General features: G+C 36.4%; 1 protein-coding gene across 1 annotated transcript in view; it reads left to right on the forward strand.

Moving 5' to 3' along the window:
• oxct1a (3-oxoacid CoA transferase 1a) overlaps positions 1-20,024 on the forward strand; it is a 91,801-nt gene that overhangs the window by 33,303 nt on the left and 38,474 nt on the right. Inside the window, exons 9-12 of the mRNA XM_055161951.1 lie at positions 1,080-1,174; positions 2,162-2,210; positions 3,277-3,349; positions 7,877-7,952. Coding sequence (XP_055017926.1) covers positions 1,080-1,174; positions 2,162-2,210; positions 3,277-3,349; positions 7,877-7,952 — 293 coding nt within the window. The remainder of the gene's footprint in view (positions 1-1,079; positions 1,175-2,161; positions 2,211-3,276; positions 3,350-7,876; positions 7,953-20,024) is intronic.

Consider the following 20,024-nt stretch of genomic DNA (forward strand, 5'->3'; position numbering starts at 1 on the left):
GCTCTCAACATGAAAACATCATTGGTTGATCAGTTGCCAGTGTGATTCCAGCTCCTACAGATGACACTTGACCCACCACGCCCTCGGAGTCTGTGTACACTGGTGTGTGTGGGGGTGTGTGTGTGTGTGGGGGTGTGTGTGTGTATGCGTGTGTGTGTAAAAATGTGAGTGATTCCTTGATGTAAAGTGCTTTTTAGTGCTTTCAAGGTTGCACTATATAGAAATGTGACTATTTATCATTTACCATGATGTAGGAAGATATGTTTTTGTCCTATTTATGTTATGTTTTTTTTTTATTCAGTATCAATACTTGATCATATGAGTTTTTTTAGCATTAATACAATTTGTATTTTTATTTTGCAAGCCTAAACTCTACATACTAACATTAGTTTTTAGTATCTTTATGGTACAAACGGGACCCAGATTAGTGTAATATTTGTTTTACTAATTATGATTATTATGATTCCTCCATGCAGATTTTCACAAATATTTTTGGATTAATCTCTGATAACTGATATCTTGTTATCACACTATTCTAATTTTTGTCTGATTTTTGCACCACGCTGCACCACTTTTTTTTGCTTTTGATTTGAACTGCAGCCATTTTCTGCTAATATTTAAAACACAGCGTATTTCTTCTTTGACCAGTGAGTGATTGCCTTCATCTCTGTATTCTCAGTCAGTCATATGTTGGACATTAGTCAAAAAAAACATGGCCATCTTTCCTGTACATTTTCCAACACGTTAATGACTAGTTGTAGCTTGAACTCTGCTGATTGCGCTGACAAATTACAGTGTGAACATATAATTAATTTGAATTTGCATGTCCATGATTTTCTGGTGGCGTTTGTCCTTCTCATGCTTTTGGGCGCCTGATTTATCATTAACGACTCACTGCTCTCACATTGTGTTAATATTCGGCGTGACACATTTGTAATTTCTTGATAATTATGTGGTACCAAGGCAGCACTGGTCCAGCGAGATCTCTGAGGTGGTTAACTAAGAGCTTGTGCAATGTTTGTGTCTATAATTTTGACTCTATTCCATTAGTTGTTATTATCCTTAACGCTTTTTTCCAGCCAATCTTGGTATAGGAATTCCAATGCTGGCCAGCAATTTTATCAAATCAGACATCACAGTTCATCTCCAAAGTGAGAATGGCATTTTGGGACTGGTAAGAGACATGCTATTCTTTTACATAATCTAATAAATTGTTGTTTTATTGTTAAAGGGCCCATATTCTACTGTTGTCTGATCTATAGTATGTTATAATCTTGTTTCCTCATCATAAACGTACATGGAGTTGTGTTTTATTTCATTCACACATGTTTAACACACAAAACCTTCAGATTTAGGTGGAGTTCTTCTCTCAAACTTTTCTTTGTGATGTCAAGTGCTAATACATGAAGTGCTCCTGTGTGTTTAAACACCATATACCTTTACTGCAATCATGCAGATGATTTCAGCCAGTCTCTACTGAACTAAAAGTAATCGTAGCTGTTAACTTGAAAACTACCGCTGCATGAGATAATGCCGAACTTTGGAAGTGTAGACAGCGTGTGTAATCATGCAGGATTACTCAAACATGTGTGAATGAAACAAAACACTAATTCAGGTTTGTTTTTGAGGAGATGACAGCTCACAAGAGTCAATTTTGCGTAATATAGGACCTTTAAATGCTAGAACTGCAAATGATCTCACGTAACACTAAACCAGAAACCATAATATTATCAATGAGCATCTTAATTTAGATCCACTCTGTTGTTATGTAAAACTGGTGACACTTTATGATATGATGTATTTTCAAATTTCCCGTGTCTTTCTATTTACCTTTGTTTACCATGAGGGAGTAACAAAAGATTGGCAATATTACATAATAACTTTTCCAATTGTTCGTGTTGACAGGAGAGTGGCCTATGCTAATGCTGTATTTGTCAAAGTTTTTTTTAATTACAGGTAGCAGGTTTACCGACCATCTGTCTCCCTGGTCCTCTCCACTCTCCTCACTGCCTTTTGTTCAGCAGAGAAAATCAATGTCTCATCTAATCGCAGAGATTGTGTCTGTCTGTAACTTGAAAAATGGCAGCCGCTCAGATTGAGTGACATCTGTGAGAGGGTGTAGTGTTTTCTGTTTTGATTTTTGTTTTTTGTTGTTATACAGGGCCCATACCCCACAGAAGAAGAGGTGGATGCAGATCTGATCAATGCAGGTGAGCCAGCTGTTAACATTCATATATGGTAATACATGCATTTGGGTTGTCAGAAATTCAATAGCCACTACCCAGATAATTGGAACTAATTGTGTTGCCATAATACTAAAATTTTTAACTCGATTTCGATGCTAAGGAATTGACTCGATCCTCAGTAGGGTTTCCAATACCACAATGATAATTTTAAAAAAAACTTGTTCTGATACAGCTCAAAACCATTATGAAGCTATTCAGGAAAGGTTAATTTCTATTATGAATAAAATAAAATGTTATATTGGGAAGAAAAAAAAAAATCTATGGGACATTCTGGGTTTGAGCTTCATGTTAAAAGTATTATTGAAGACTTTTCACATTCAAAGGATTTTGTCTTTTATTGTTAATTGCTATGGCAAAGGTCCTAATTTGTCATCATTCAAAGCCCATGGATAACATCTCAATGGCGGCTCAACCAGAAAAGTTACAGTGCACTTTTAAAGGTCCTGTATTATACCAAATTGACTATTGAGAACTTTAAGTCCTGTTATAATGTTGTTACTTGATCAAAAACATACCTGGAGTTTCGTTTTGCTTCAATCACACATGGTTGAGTTCCTTTATTATTAGTCTGTCTACATCTCCACAATTCAAAATGCTCTCTTTCAAGTTAACAGCTGTCTTTTAACTTTAGTTCAACAGATTGACAGAGATGACAGTTCCAGGGCTGAGATTATCCAAATGATTCTATTGAAGGTGTATGGAGTTTGAAAACACATCAGAGTTTGAAACACATCAGAGTTTGAAAACACAGTGGAGCACTTCCTGTAATACCATATCATACATTAGAACAGAATGTTTTCAGTTTGAGAGAAGAGCTCAGCCTGAATATACAACTCCAGGTATGTTTTAGATGAGGAAACAACATTATAACACAGAAAATAGTGTAATATAGGCCCTTTCAATTTCATTCTCCCAACGTACCATATCCTGTAAATGCGCAGTATGTGACCTTAAGTGTTATGTATTTGCTGGAGCACTGTTTGTTCAAAGACATCTTGAGGTCCATCTTGACACTGTCCTTGTCCCACAGGGAAGGAGACTGTGACTGTGCTCCCTGGTGCTGCTTACTTCTCCAGTGACGAGTCCTTCGCCATGATCCGAGGGTGAGATTATACTGCTATTACAAATATGAGGTTTTCATGTTTTTAATTAATTACTTGATTTGGTGGGATCGTATCTGTGGTAATTATTTATCATAGTTTTATCAGTAAAGTGGCAGTTTGTGGAAAAAGTTGAGAAGAAAAGCATGAAAAGAAAGGAAGGAACGATGTTCTAAAACAAAATACTTCTACCTATGTCACCAACGTTGAAAATTTCATCCAGACAATTTACGCTCAAGGTTTCTGACAGTTTAAACATTCATTTAACAAAGTAAAGGTGATGTTGTTTATTTTTATTAATCTAATCACAACTATTGAGCAATTTAGACAAGTTAACAGGTAACAGTTATTGAATTACCTCTATGTATCTCAATTACCTGTGTATTTGCTGCCCACGTCCAACCAGAAAGTAAAATTATAAACTTCACCAAAAATTAAATATGATAAATGATAGTCTATATTGTCATATGCACTTTAAAGGGCACATATTATGTTATTTTCTGATATATGCTATTATTTTGTTATACCAGAGTTTTATTTTGTTTCATTCACATAAATTAAATTAAACACACAAATCTTACATATTTAAGATGAGTTCTTCTCTCAAACGTAATACAGAACCTTTAATCTTTCTCACTTTAAGATCTGAAGTATAAAGTGATTTACGACACAAATAAACTGCAAAGACCTTCTCCGGATGTTAGAAAACCATCTCCGAAATCACCCACACAGCTGCCTGTCCATAACCATAAACCAGGATTTCACCGCAAGACACAGCCACAATTTGTAGCCCTGGATAATGGCTTATGTCACCAGTGAAAGTAGACAGGGGTTGTGCCAATATTCGCGGGCGCTGAGGTCTATTGATCTGCTCGCTGTCTGAGATGGGCCCACCAGCGCTTCCTACAGCGTCAGTTGTGTTTGTCCACCCAGTAGAAATCCAATAGGGCTCATAAATAGCTCTGTTCAAGCTCTGAGGGACTAAATGGGACCACGCTGGCTCTGCTCTTGCATGAGGTCAGAGGATGTATTAGAGGAGGGAGATGTATTGAAAAATTGGTAATATCACAGTTGTTGTTATGGAGATACAAATTTGCCTGGGGGTGTGACGCTAACTGTAGGCATGCTCTGTCTGAAGCTCTGTTCCTCAAGTTTGATTTTAAAACCACTTACCATCCACCCGCCCGCCGGCGGGCGATTTTCCAAAAAAAAAAGTTCACTCTGTATTTTCACCTTCATTATTGTTTTCACTACTGGCATGCCATACATCGTTTGAAAGCTTAATTTCTCAATAAAACAACCATATCATTCATTTTATGCCATACAACGAGCCCAAAACGCTATAACTTAAAAATTCACATCATAATCAAAGAATAAAATACGCATTTCTTACCTTTGAGCCGGTTCTGTCGGTCCAAAACGCGTTCAATCCATGAAAAGTTGTACTCAATAAGTCCGTAATAATTCACAGAAAAAGAATATCAAGTTGTTTTTTCCATAAAATAATTCCATGTGGGGAAATAATCCAAAAAACCCTCGTCCGTATGAATCGATGGATACAATGATATGAAAAAAAGTTTCTCTTCTCTCCCTCCCTCCACTGCGTTTCTAGCAGGTTTGCTAGCACTGTTGGGTACGGTTGTTTTCCTCACACTCTTAGCTTCAAAATGAGACCCTCCCCGCTGTTGTCGGTGCCGTGGTTTAGCTGGGACAAGCCGCTGAAGAAGCTAACGCACCCATCTACTTCCTGGCTTTACGCACGCGTCATCAGTTTGTTTACGAGAAATCTCTTCAGTCATTGGATCTTCCAGAAAGTGACTGACATATTGTTTTAGCCTATCACCAGAGCTTTCAAACGGTGGGTGGGACATTCAGATAGTATTTGAAATGGACCCTGTGTTTATAAGCGTAAGAGCGAGGGAGACAGGGAGCAGTGCGGGCGGTGCCATAGAAGGCAGATCTTCCACTTGGAGGACAATTTTGGCTACTTTTAGTTTTTTTTTCTTGAGAAAACATGCCTAAAGCTCAGAAGAATTAGTATTATAATAATAACAATTATTATTATTTTTATATTATTATTATTTTGGCACAAATTTGGCAATCTTGTGCCGAATTGTCATTTTGTATACACAAAGGCTCACAGCATCAAAACCCTTTGTCCTAGAGATCTGAAATTCTACACAGTTGTTGCCAACAACTTGAACAATGAGTGTAGTGAGTCACAAATGCCTAGCATGAAGTATGCCCAAGCTAAGGCCTTTATTTTTTTCTATTTTTTTTTTTCGAAGCAAAAAAATACAATTTTGTTTTCAATTTTAATTGACTGTACTGTAGGTTAGGCAGCACTCACAATCTTCATATACATATCTACAGAAACTAGAAGGCCTAAGCTTTAAAATGGTGCCTCACACAAGCATGTGGGTTCTAAGGTTTTCTTTTAATAAGCTATGGCATTTGGGTATGTAGTGCTATTGTGCACACACCAAAATGAGGTGGGTGGTAACAGGTTAATCTGAGCTTTGTTTTAACACAATTTGACCATGAACAGGACCATGAACACTCATATTGCTCACAGGCTCCTGAAAATGTGTTGTTTCAATCCAATTTTTGTACTCTTTCTTGACTTCTTCTGAGCATTCTGCCATTTACACATACATATAAAATACCTCCAGCATAATGCCACTGCAAATTATCAATATTGTCTATAATTAATATGAAATTGAAAGCAAAAAGAACTTATTAGAATGAACAGAAAGGTCTCTAATGTAATCGCCCATACAAGGGTATAAAGTTGTATTTTGTCTTTTGTGGTTTATGATCCCTTCACTTTGTACCATACTTTTGTACATTCTTATTTCAGAGTGTCTAGTTATTGTGTATATGTTTTCTTTTTTTGCACTACTGGGAAATTTGTGGTTATTTTTTAGCCATATGATAAGATTTGAGCCGTCAGAGGTTGAATTAACTTCTTTGATCCATTCCAGATACAAACACAAAAACATTATTGTGATTTAAATCTGATATTTTTTAAAACAATCAAAAACAAGCTTCAAAATTTGTTATGATGACAGGCCTAATTTTACACAGAAGCAAGAGCATGACTTTGAAAACTTCTTTAGACAAATTGTTTATTCACCGTCATCGCTTAAACTCCACTGAGGAAAGGAAAGCCATTTGTGGATATATTAGATTTGAAGGTGTTGACAGTCGCAGAATCCCCCATCGTATTTCACCAGGTAATATATACAGTGTTTGAAAGTAGCAGGCTGTGTAAATGACTACGAGCTAATCAAAATGCTAATTAGCCTAATGAGACATAGCTTGTTTGGAAGTGGTCATGATTTTAGCTGTAACAGATGGGAAGACGACTTTATTGTGAAAACTGTGAATTGGAAACGTTATTATGTTGTTCTCTTCATCACAAACATAGCTGGAGTTGTGTTTTGATTCATTCACGCATGTATGACCCATAAATCCTGCATATTTAGGCATTTATTTGAAATACTACTACTAACTACTACTTGTACTACTACTACTACTACCACCACCACCACATAATAATAATAATGCATCAGCCTGACTAAGTGTCCAGAAATGCGCTACATAAAACTTTGAAAATTTTGTTGAGTGTTCATATCTTAGATAGAAAACAACTTGTGAGGTCATGTGGTAAAATAGGCACTGCTCCACTGTGCTTTTAAACTCCATACACCTTTACTAGAATCATTTGGATAATTTCAGCCCTAGAATTGCCAGTCTACTGAACAAAAGCTAAAAAGTAGCTGTTAACTTGAAAACTACTTTCAGCTTCATGACATCACAAAGTGGAACAGAGCATATTGAGATTTGGACATGTAGACAGACTAATAATAAAGGCTTACTCAAACATGTGCGAATGAAACAAAACACAACGCCAGGTATGTTTTTGATGACGTAAAAACATTCTAACATGGCTTAAAGTTTACATAAGTAAATTTTTCATAACAGAGACCCTTTGATGTTAAAATTTAACAATGTTGGGTCTGTATAACTCTATGAGAGATTCACAATTTTTGAAAGAAATATCCAAAATTATGATCCAGAAATGCTGAACTAATCATTATTTGTTCACAAACATGCCATATTAATCTTCTTTGAAAGTCCATTAAATCCAAAAATCCAGTCTTTGGAATTGAATTATGGCGCCTCTTCTGAAGTTATTGTGATAAAATTATTTCAATTTTGTTTGTTTATGCTGGCAGAAAAGACATTAAACCTTTTTTCCAGGTTTTGTTTCATGTGGTGCAGTAATTACAGAGCTTTTAACCATAAACCACATCAACAAATCTGCAATCTGACTTTTAAAAATGGTAAATTCCACCATAGATTTCTGACCTGTCCTCCAGCTCCATTTCTAATAATAGGGATTCTGCAGTGATATGATGTCATGTGAACGCAACTTATTGTGTGCCTCTTCTAACCTACTTTTTTGAGATTTATTTGCTCAAAAAACTGACAGCTGTCTTCATATTCTGTCCTTGTTGTTCGCAGGGGTCACGTCAACTTGACAATGCTGGGAGCTATGCAGGTTTCAAAATACGGAGACCTTGCCAACTGGATGATACCGGTAAGTTATAAAGACAGGCCGAGCTCTGGGATGGAGAAAGGGGAATTGATAGTGACGAAGATGGATAGGATTAGCAATGAATGAGTATGTTACAACAGCAACTCAGATTAAGTGTTTAGGGCAGGACATACTAAGATGGCTGTGCTGAGGATGCAGGATAAAAATATGTTAGACTGACAGAAAAAATTGCTCAATAGTGGAATTTAAAGTTGTATTTCTACACATTCATATAAGCACTAGTAGATGTTTATTTTCAATGAGTATTATATTTAGTATTAAATGAATGTTTGTTTATATAACCTCAAACAATACCTGGTTTACAGAACAGTTGCCTGAATTACACTTTTTCAGTAACTAAGGCCCCATCCAAACTAGTACCTATTTGAGTCGTTTTCATTGTGGATGCAGTGTTCGTCCACACTAATCCAATGGAAAATAGCTCCAGAGACGGAACAATCTGGTGCTGCCAGCTCCCACGAATTCATCTTTGTACAGATCTGATCCAGCACTGTGATCGCCTGAAAACGCTGATATGCTGACGTACGTCTATGCACTGTGAAGTAATTCACCGCCAAACACTAAGAGGCTAGAATATATGTCCATATATATATATCGTCTACGCATATGACCTGCAGACGTATACTCTCTGAAAAGTTAAATATGAACCATTTCCAATGCGATGGAAGCACAGAACAGACTCACCGTTAGCAGAACCCCCCTCTTTTACAGAAAGAACACATGTATTCCACTGAGTCGTGTCCTTTAGTCCTACAGAAGCTGAACGGCATCAGTGCACAATAGCGAGCTGTTATTTGAGCGCTTAGTTTATACAAATTAGCCATGCAGTTTTAAGTTTCGTTTCTGTAAAATTAAACAATTATGCGCTAACCTGTGTGGACAGGGATGTCTTGCGGACACAGAAACAACGTATCTGGACGCAAATAGTTTCCGATACAGTGATATGGTGACACAGTGATTCGTTACCTGTGACCTAAGTCAGTGTCCAAAATATGTAAACAGATTCAATATAGAACCTTTAATTCATTCAGTAACACTGTTACTGCATCAAAAATATACCAGGAGTTGTGTTTAGTTTTTTTCATTTACACGTTTGGTTATCGTTTATTGTATGTCTGTCTACATGCACAAAGCTCACAATGACCATGTAGTGGTAGTTTTCAAGTTAACAGCTACCTTTTTACCTTTTCTTCATTCGAGATTCACAATTCCATGTCTGAAATTATCCAAATGATTCTACTGAAGGTATATGGAGTGTAAAAACACAGTGGAGTGCTTCCTGTGTTATCACATGACATCACAAGATGGAACAGAGTGTTTTCTGTTTGAGAACTCAGCACTCAGCCTAAATATGCAGGGTTTGTGTGTTAAACATGTGTGAATGAAACAAAACACAACTACGGGTATGTCTGCAACAGAGGTGGGGACTTGCAAGTCGTGACTTGGACTTGAGTCAGACTTGAGTCTCCATTTTTAGGACTTGAGACTTGACTTGATAAAATGGACTAAAACTTGGGACTCGACTCAGACTTGAAGGTCAATGACTTGGAACTTGACTCGGACTTGAGGTCTGTGACTTGAGAAGACTTGAGAAGCACTTTTAAATCTGAATTATTTCTGTTCTGACCGTAATAATTCACACTAACATCTTGTCAAGACATATTAAAAGAAAAAAAAAATTTAATTAATTTCTACAACTCTTGTATACTCTAGAAATACTCCTATATAAATATACAGTGACCTTTTAAGTACAATTTAGTTTAAAATTCATAAAGACTTGAAATGACTTGAAACTTGAAAGCAGACGACTTGACTTGGACTTATGAGCCAGTGACTCGAGACTCGATTTGGACTTCCCTTATTTGACTTGGGACTTGACTTGGACTTGAGGTCAAAGACTTGAGACTTACTTGAGACTTGCAAAATAAAGGCTTGGTCCCACCTCTGGTTTGCCACGAGGAAAAAGCATTATAACATAGATCAGAAAATTGCATAATATGGGCACTTTAATTGCTATGGCAACAGTAATAATTTCTCATGGATTGACATAAAGATTGGACTAATGTGCTATACACTGTAGTCTGTAGTGGATGATTGCTTGGCCCAGGATCTGCAACCTTCTGGCACTGAATGATGGCTATTTATACTCTCTTCATTTTCTATAGAGAAGCCATTATGTTAATAGCTTGTTTCTTTACACAGGAGACAGAGCAGTGTCTTAATTCTCCACATTAATCCAAAGGAAATGCCATCCACGTACAGATGCTATCTTGTCCATTTCAGCGCGTCAAGAGCCGTCTGTCACTTTGAGAGATTATGGCTAATGTCTAATTTGTATGCGCTGTATGCTAATAGGGTGACATGTTGTTGCTAGATATTAAACCAGGTCAATTAGACGTAAGGGCACACAAGACTTCTAAGGTCAAGAATCCATTTAACAGCAGTTAGCGTGTGGGAGGCTTAATGCTGCAATATGTATATTTTTTGTTTCTGGCATAGCTCTCTTGTCACCAGCTCTAATGCGCGTTAATGCAAATATGTTATGCAATGTAATAAATGGATGTAAAAAAAAAAAAAAAAAAAAAACTACTGCCATTACTGGAAAAATGCTATTCTAAACATCTCATTAATTAATGTCTTAACATGTGTTTGTGCTACCTTTTAAACTGCCATGCATATATTATTTTCTATGACAAGTGTAAGAATGCTCATTTGCGGTGGAAGTGTCAAAGAGGACCATGAATCTGTAAAGAAAATGTAAAGTCACAAGGATCTATGGAGTGTTACATCGATTCTGTGACAGTGTGGCTAGGCAAAAAGTGAGCAGCATAGAAAGGAAAGGACAGACAGGAGAGCATTGAGATGTGTGTGTTTACCGTTTTTATAGTCTGTATCTGTATCTGTGTGTGCGTCTCTTCTGGTCAGCATGGCTTTATCTCCATGAGTTCTCATGCAAAAGCAGGACCACGAGAACTCGCTGTCCTGTCCTTGACTCCAAACAACAATGCATTCTCTGTGTGTGCAACTTACTCTTATTCACCGGTATTAACGCTAGCATTAGTACATTGAGATAAAAGTGTAATATTAAAGCACATTGCTAAATATACAAGTAAATTACCAATTAAAAGATTAAAAACTACTTCGCATAGTTACCTACATCACTCCAAATGTTATGTTTTAGGACTAGGGTTGTAAAAAAATCTATACCCAGATACCGATCCAAAATAAAACTGGTATCGAAACTAGGCTTGTCAGAAGTATCGAATATCAGCTATTAATCGATACTAAAACTGGCATCGAAACTAGATACTCATTTGAGCAGGTATTAATGCTAAAAAAGTCACATTTACAGGACATAAATGCACCTTGAATAGCTTTAGAATGATCTTGAAGAATCAGAACAGGACCACATAGACTAAAACTGACATTCTATTAATAATAACATAAATAATTACAACTGAATTTGACTTTTTCGGAATAGTTTTCGAATGGTCTTGATCTGTATCAGAACACGTATAAAACTACTTGGTAATATTAAAGAAATTGCAGTAATTTTGCATTGAAAGTTACATACTGTTGTGTTAAAATCTGTTCATAATCACTGTAGTACTGGAATTGGTATTGAGTATCAAGTCTTTTCCTTGTTATGAATGTCATGAGTTTGAAAATTGTAGCATTGTGAAAACTCTACTTAGCACAGTCAATATCGAATTTGAGTATTCTTTAAAAATATTACCCTTCCATAAATATCACATTTTTACATCTTTATTTTGAATTAACACACGCACGCTTCACTTGACAAGTCAGTTTCAGCACTGGGAGATCCCTAAAGTACTATCTTGTATTTATTTTTTACATTTAGATCAAAACGAGCAGGTTTCTCCATGTTTTTTTTTTTGAGTTCTACTGTGAATTTTTGTTAGCGCGGCTCCTCCAGATTGATATAAAACTGATGTGGAGTCTGGACATCAAAAAGTCATGGGGTACTTAATGAGAGTGGGTTTGTCTGTTGCTGCACCTAGACATTTTCACTACCTTTTAATTATACATCCTCTTCACTATTCAATTAGCTCTGGTTGTTTAGTGGGTTTAGTCTGATTGCTAATTAACGTGTGCTTGACGGAGAACATTTTGTAGTTATTTTTAATACCTGCTGTTGTGCTTTTTGCTCCAAGGCAATAATGAGTAGTAGATGCAGACTTTTTAATACAAAAAGTTTGTGAAATATGCCTGCAAACATGATATAACAAACAAATGAACAGTGCAGAGTTGGTTGTGTTGCATTGATGGAGTTGAAGTTTTTGTTCAAAGTGGAAACTGATCAAGGTAAATGGGAAGTGCACGTCTTGCAGTTTTGAGAAGGGAAAGCATTGTACGCAGAATGGTAAGACTACATTCACTATTTAATTAGATAAGCATAACATAACAGTTATTTATACCTGGAGAGAGAAGAATTAGTATTAAGACATTGATGAAGGACTGTGAACTGTGAAGGGAACGATGAGAGGATGAGGAGAGTGAAGGAGACGATGAGATAATGAGGAGAGTGAAGGGGACGATGTGAGGATGAGGAGAGTGGAGACAATGAGAGGATGAGGAGAGTGAAGGGGATGATGAGAGGATGAGGAGAGTGAAGGAGACACTGGGATGATGAGGAGAGTGAAGTAGACAATGGGATGAGAAGAGTAAAGACGACGATGAGGAGAGTGAGGAGAAGATGAGAGGATAAGGAGAGTTAAGGAGACGATGAGAGGATGAGGAGAGTGAAAGGGACAATGAGAGGATGAGGAGAGTGAAGGGGACGATGAAAGGATGAGAGAGCAGGTCAATTCCGGAGAGGTTCTGAAGTTAGGTCTTCCAGGCTGAATTTACTCTAGCTCCATTTTAACACTTAAAAGTTTAAAAACATATAAAATATGTCTATTTATAATACATAGGACTGAATACCACAAATAATACCTAGTTCATGCTATAGGTACTTCAGTTATAATTTACAATAGTTTTCAGTGCCAGTAGTTTTCAAAATTTGTGCTATAACTAATTTCCAGTTTCTAGTTTCCAGAGAATTATTTGTTAGAGATTGGTTCCTCAAACTTTCCATTTTAAATTTATGGCTCAAAGTCCTTCACTTATGTTTGAGTAATACCACTTTTTGAGCTAGTGTGGAAAAAAAAAATTGTCAAAAATACAATAGATTGTTTGTGTTGAGTGAACAGTACAGACTTGGTTGTGCGACTTGTCTTATTGATGTAGTTTGAGTTCTTGTTCAAAGTAAGGCACATACAAAGTGCGTGACTTGCAGTCTTGAGAAGAAGAGCTATGAAGCAGGAATACTTAGCACTGTACGCAGAATGGTAAGACAAGTTTCACATTTTAATTAGACAGACATAGCAGTACAGTTATTATAGCACTACTGGGTGTATGAAAACCACAAGTGCAAAGAGGAAAAGTTCATTTATTTTCTATTTTTGGACAGCATTGTTCTGTTATGGCTCAGCTGGGGCAGGAGGGGGCGCACTGGGGACAATTACCTTCTGCAACTTAAGTCAGGTTTTTCCAATTCAGTTTTTATCTATTCCCCATTCGCTGTGTGTGTCCATGGTGTTACAGGAATCCCATATAACAATAATGGCAATATCATGATATCGTATCGTCAAAGTTCTCACTATACTATCATGGACCATCACAATATATCAAATTACAAGTCTCTTTGCTTAAATTAATAATTATGGTGCAGCAATTGCTAAAAAAAGACAGAGGGAACTACATAGACCATGATCCTTTGCTCCATTTCAGTGTAGACTACATGAAGAAATAACAGTTCTAAGCACTTTTAAGTCTTAGTTCTTAAGTTTGTCAAGGCATTTTGAGAAGAAAACGTAGCATATTAACAGTTTTGTTAGCCTCCACAAAATATCGGAATAAATATCATACGATGAGATGTAACTCGTGAAAATATCACACAGAGAGATTTGGATATTGTTACATCCCTAATCATGAGCCTTCCCACCATATTGTGAGCTTCCCCATGATATCGCAATAAATATCGTACCATGAGGTTCATACCGTGACAATATCGTATCGTGAGACTTGGATAACGTTACAGCCCTACTCAATACTGATGCCGATAGCATGATAATAAAAACAAACTATTTTTTTAGACAATAGAATGTCATTTTCAGCATTAAATAACTGTACTTTAAGTTATATTACCATGTGGTCTTTGTTCAGGTAGGTTCCATACTGGTCCTTGAGTGTGTGGTTTTATAATTGTTCTGATACAGCTCAAGATCATTCTAAAGCTATTCAGGAAAGGTTCATTTCTGTCATGTGAATGTGATTTTTATAGTATGGATACTTCTATTTCAATACTAGTTTTAATATTGATTAGTATCTGATTTTTGATACTTTTGACAACCCTAACTTAACTTAATTGACCTAGCAGCAAGAAGTAGTAATCTGTAAAGTCTAAAGAAACTTAAATCTTTAAATTTATACAACTCTCGGCAACATAACTAACAATGTTCATTTTATACCAATCAATAATATAAGTTTAAACATACTCCCTCCAGCCATTAGGCCAAACTGTCAAGTGATTTTATTTTAACAAACTCCTCTCCACACATCAAAGTTAAGTGGTGTGATCCTTCCAGTCCATCCAGTTTGTACTTGAACATAAAATCCCCATTTCAGTCTATTAAACATTTACTTTGGATATCACAAAAATGCAGCCGGTCCCTCCCACCTCCTCTCACATACAGAGGAGAAGGTTTGTGTGTGAAGGTAACTGTGCACCAGTTTTGTTACCTGATTTTACAAACTTGTATTTATACTTTTCAGCAAATGTCATCAACATTCCCTGGGGTGTGATGCTAACTGTAGGTGCTGCTCTTTCTGGGGCTTGGTAGACTTTAATCTAGGCTTTATTTAAACAAAATCTGATGAGAAAGAGCTGGTTTAGTTTAGGGAGATCAGATGTTCCTATTTACCCGGGACAGTCCCAGTTTTGAGCCCTGTGTTCCCTGTCTCAGCAGATTTATACAAAACCAATGATTTGTCCCAGTTTTCTACAAGAAATGTCCCTAGTGTCCCTATTTTTGACCAGTTTGATCCCTGCCAACAGTAAAAAGAGGCATAAACTGTCATTTGTTTCAGTAAAATAAGCACGAAAAGCTGCTTAAAAATGACCAAAACACAAAGAAAATGTGACTATACTGACTCACATGTTGGTCGAATGGGCCAAGGGCAATTTTCCTTAATTTCCAACCACCCTATACTGAGGGTGTCCCAGTTTTTGATTTTCACCCTAGTTTAGTTGGAACTACAACAGGTGAGATGATTTGGGCACTTAAACAGGTCCCTTTCATATAGTAAATTATCATATCACAAGCTTAGTCAGCATAAACAGTTTTTTAGTTAGTCACTCTCACTTTTTTTTTTTGAAATCTAACTCTTAAACAGGACCATTGATCACAGGCTTTTGAAAATGTGTTGTCATTCGTGTTTGTGTTTTCAAACCACCTTAAACATTTTGGCAGTGTTTGCTAAATTGTGCATTGCATCACCAGGCTAAATGCTGAACATTACACCCTGTCAGTGCAAAGTATTAGATAAAAACAAAATTAAATACAATATCAAAGGGTCTGTTTACATGAGAATGCTTGCCGGTAAAAACAACAAAATATTTTATCGGAAGTGCCTTTCGTTTAGACGGTGACGGCGTTTTTGGGGCTTAAAAAAGCAAAAATTTGAAACCACCCTCCAGAGTGGAAAAGCTCTGCCGTAGTGTTTCTGTCTACACTGCCCAAGACGCAAAACTCTGGTCAGATCTGCTCATGTCGCGTACACGTTTACGACATGTACATCACTACCTAGCGTCACCACCTAGCTGCCTGGCATGCATACCCAATCGAATTCCACAGATTTTTGCGTGCAGATTTCCTCCTGAAAACACTCATCTAAACGCAGAATAAAAAGTGAAGACGTTACGCCACTTTTCCGTCTATCTGTTCAGACCGTCATCATATAAACGTAGCCTAACTGTCAAACTAACATGACTGAAACGCTGAAACACCAGTGCTATTTGTGGCTTTCAGTTACATGATTTGACTATGGACTGCTCAAAAGGTAATTCATCAGAAACTTGTGGATATGGCTAGCTTTTTAAATCGATAGTGCTATTGCTCTTAAAAGCGTGCTATTCCGGTGTTCTTTTGATACTTTAGGGTCATTGTATTAGTGACGCAACATGGTCTGTAACACAATACTATTTTCAATCCATATATTTAGTTTCATTGAATATTCATGAATATTTTATTTTGTTTTTTGGGGCCCTATGGAAAATTATAGATCATTTAGTGCCTCACCAAGTTACTAAAGGTGCACTATGTGACTTTTCTGACAGGGGTCCACCACTTGCTTCTCTCCACAGAGATTTTATCTATTTACCAATCTTATATATTGAGCAGTACTTTGTGAATTGCTTCTAAATGCTTTCAAATACATGCATTTGTGTTATTGTGATCAAGGTCACCTCTGGCCTGGAGGCATTACCTATGTGTCTCCATGGAAACAGATAAGTTCAATACCATACTGTGGAACATTCAAGACAAATCAACATCTCCACAGAGACAAATTGGGGAAAAAACACCAGAAAAGTTACATTGTGCATTTTAAAGGGTCTGTATTATGCTATTTTTCAGATCTATGTTATCTATGTTGTTTTGTCATCACAAACATACTCAGAGCTGTGGTTTGTTTTGTTTGCACATGTTTAACACACATACCCTGAATATTTAAGCTTAAACGGAAAATGCTTTGTCTTGTGATTTCATGTGGTAATACAGAAAGTGCTCCACTGTGTTTTTAAACGCCATACGCCTTCACTTCAATCATTTGGATAATTTCAGTTTTGGAATTGCCAATCTCTACTGAGCAAAGGATAAAGATTTGCTGTCACCTTGAAAACTACTGTTTCATGACATCACAAGGTGGAACAAAGCATTCTGAGCGTTGGAGATGTAGACAGCGTGTGAATGAAACAAAACACACCTTCAGGTATGTTTTTGATGAGGTAATGGCTGTATAAGATGTCTTTAAGCTCACAAGAGTTTTGTAGGATTTAAGTTATAAACAAGTCAAGTGAAGTATTGAACGTGTGTGTGGGCGGTTTAGAAAGACATTTTATTTTTCATTTAAGACAGATTATTATTATTTTTGCCCTTTCATTTTCCTCAGATTTGCATATCTTCCAAGTATAGATTCTTTAGCCTCTTGATCTTTTCGCCGCTGTATATACCTTCAGAACTCTCTCTTTTTCACCTACGCTTCAATCTTCATCAGCTACTCTTTTGAAAACATGGATGAAGACAATTATTTCCCCCATCTTGTGTGATAATAGAAAGGAATCACAATCTAAACATGGGTGCGTGGCGTGAAATTGGTATCGTTATTCGTAGGAGTGGAGACACGCTACTCTCTGTGTGATAATGATGTTGATTTTCAGTGTTTTTAATATGCAGAATCCTGATGAGCGGTTTCCAGCTGAGGGCTTTAAAACGCTGCCACGTCTCCATTGAAGCTGAAATATCTGGAGCGACAGAGCTGACAGAGGAGAGCAAATACGATTGTTTTCAAATTTGGGGGCTTGCCTTTGCCAAATAAATCAATACTAAGCCAATTATAGTACATGTGCAATTGAATCGTCATTGCAAATAAGCTAAGGATGTCAGGCTAATTCGGTTTAGAATTGATGTCATTATAGATGTCACAGTTAGGTAATCGTCTATTTTATATGAACAAGTCACAGATTCAGAAAGTAATGTCATAAGTCGTAATACAGTTTGAAAGCTTGCTTATTTGGCAAATTATGATTTTAATAATACAAACACATTTATACAATACAATTAGTCAGGTGAGTCTAGGGAAATTACAGATGTATTTGCTTAAAACTGTAATAATTACCGTAAAAACAACACTGATCTAATACAGACAGGGCTGCACAATTTGTCTCATTCAAACCGAAATCGCAATTTGAGCTGGCGCAAGTGTGAAATTATTTTGATAATAGAATGTCAAAGAACAAACTACTCTTGTAGCACCTGTAGTTTAAACTTCTACAAACATGTTCTGAAATGCATGGGATTCTTATTTTAGAAGTTGTCATTAGTTATCAGTGTTAATGCTCCTGTAGATGTTTACAATTTGCAATTTACAGAATTCTACTTTATAAATGTTTGTTCCAAATGCGATTGCAAGCTCAGTACTAAGGCTGGGTATCATTAAGAAGTTGCCGATACGATACATACCTTGATACGTAGGCCACAATACGATAAACGAGTTTCCTTCCTCTGAACAAACAACAAAACTGTAATGCTTTAATAAAATAATTCAGTAAAATATGCCAAAAAAATACTATTGCCGATATATCGATACAGCAGCCCACGATATCGATACTTTATCATCACATTAGGCAATATGATATATCAATATTTTGATATTTTTGCACACCCCTACTAATTGCTTAGAAAATCAAAAATATATATTTGCAGCCTGTGTCTCTAATAGTGCTAGACTAATGTTTTGTTTTGTTTTGTTTTTTGTCATGACCGATGCCAAATCCAGGGCTGCCGATGTCCGATAAGATCATCTGATATCATAATTTATATTTACTCACAGCTCTTTTTTTTACCTCAGACCTTTGACAGAGCTGTGTAGTCATGTTCTTTTTGCATTTAGGTGTTAAAATAAAGCTTTGTGTGTGCTCTTCATGCAGCAGGTCAAATATCGGGCTATCTGTAGTTTCTAAACACAATTATTTAAACACTTAAGTTCATTGGCCTCTTTCTACCTATCCTCTCCCTCGATATCCTCTTTACCCACTGTGCCATAACCAAAATCCTGGATCCTGCATTTCAGAACATAAGTGTGTGATAGTGAGTGACTTGGCCTCCGTGAGAAAGCAGTAGGTAACAGAGAAACTGGCAAAGAGAAAGTGTCCTTCAGGCTACAGTTAACAGGGATCCGACTGGCACCAGGTGAGCGTCCATCTGCTGTCAGAGCTGTGGTAGAGACATGGAGAAACAGACAGAGTTATACCAGAGTTTAATACTGTGTCAGTTCACACCTTAGAGTAGTTACATGGCCTTGACTAATAACAAATACTCCTAAACAACTAGAGTGTGTTCGTTTCAGTGTAGTTAGCTTGTCAGAGCTGAAGAAAAACATTTGTCCAGTTGTCAGAATTAAATTTTCCTTTGTTTTTATGTAAATGAGCTGTTTGATGCCGTCTGTCAAACCTGTCCAATGACTGCAGATGGAAATTAGCTCATATAGCTAAATTGGACGTAGAGCATTTTTTCTCTTTCAGATCGATGTAATCTGTGCACTTTCCTTGTTTTACTTAAATATATGTAAAATAAATCATTTTAATATGTAATCCCTTCAATAATAATCAATAACTACTCTGTTTTGTTACTTATACAGATTTGTTACTTGTTTGTTACTTGTTACAGATACCGAAGCAAAAAAATACCAAAGTGAAAGTTTCACATGAAAATATCTACTTAAGTTTTAGAGTACTTGTTTAAAATTTACATAAAAACAAAGGGAAAGTTTTAGAGTACCTGTTTAAAATTTTACTTATAGTGAAAAGTACAAGTATTTTGTATTTTTGTCTTATAAGGCTTCAAATGTGTTGATTTTGTTCAACAAACAACAGATTTTATAGTTGTTGTTTTTTTCCTAGCTGTTTTTATTTGTATATTTTGAACTACTACTTGAATGAACTACAAATGTAAATAAACCCCCTTTCAGCAGTTCTCAAACGATAATAAAAATGCAAAATGTAGTGGAGTAGAAAGTACAGACACCTGCCTTCAAATGTAGTGAAATGAAAGTATTCACTTTAAAATGGACTTAAGCAAAGTACAGGTACCTACCTATTTTTTACTTAAGTACAGTGCTTTACTACATTTACTTTGTTATGTTCTACCACTGTGTCTCTCATTGCATGTAATCAATGATAGGACCCTCATCGGTTCATGTAGTTCCTTA

The sequence above is a fragment of the Boleophthalmus pectinirostris genome, unplaced genomic scaffold (assembly GCF_026225935.1).
Source record: "Boleophthalmus pectinirostris isolate CB_2022bp ecotype Guang Dong unplaced genomic scaffold, ASM2622593v1 HiC_scaffold_4, whole genome shotgun sequence".
NCBI classification, from domain to species: Eukaryota; Metazoa; Chordata; class Actinopteri; order Gobiiformes; family Gobiidae; genus Boleophthalmus; species Boleophthalmus pectinirostris.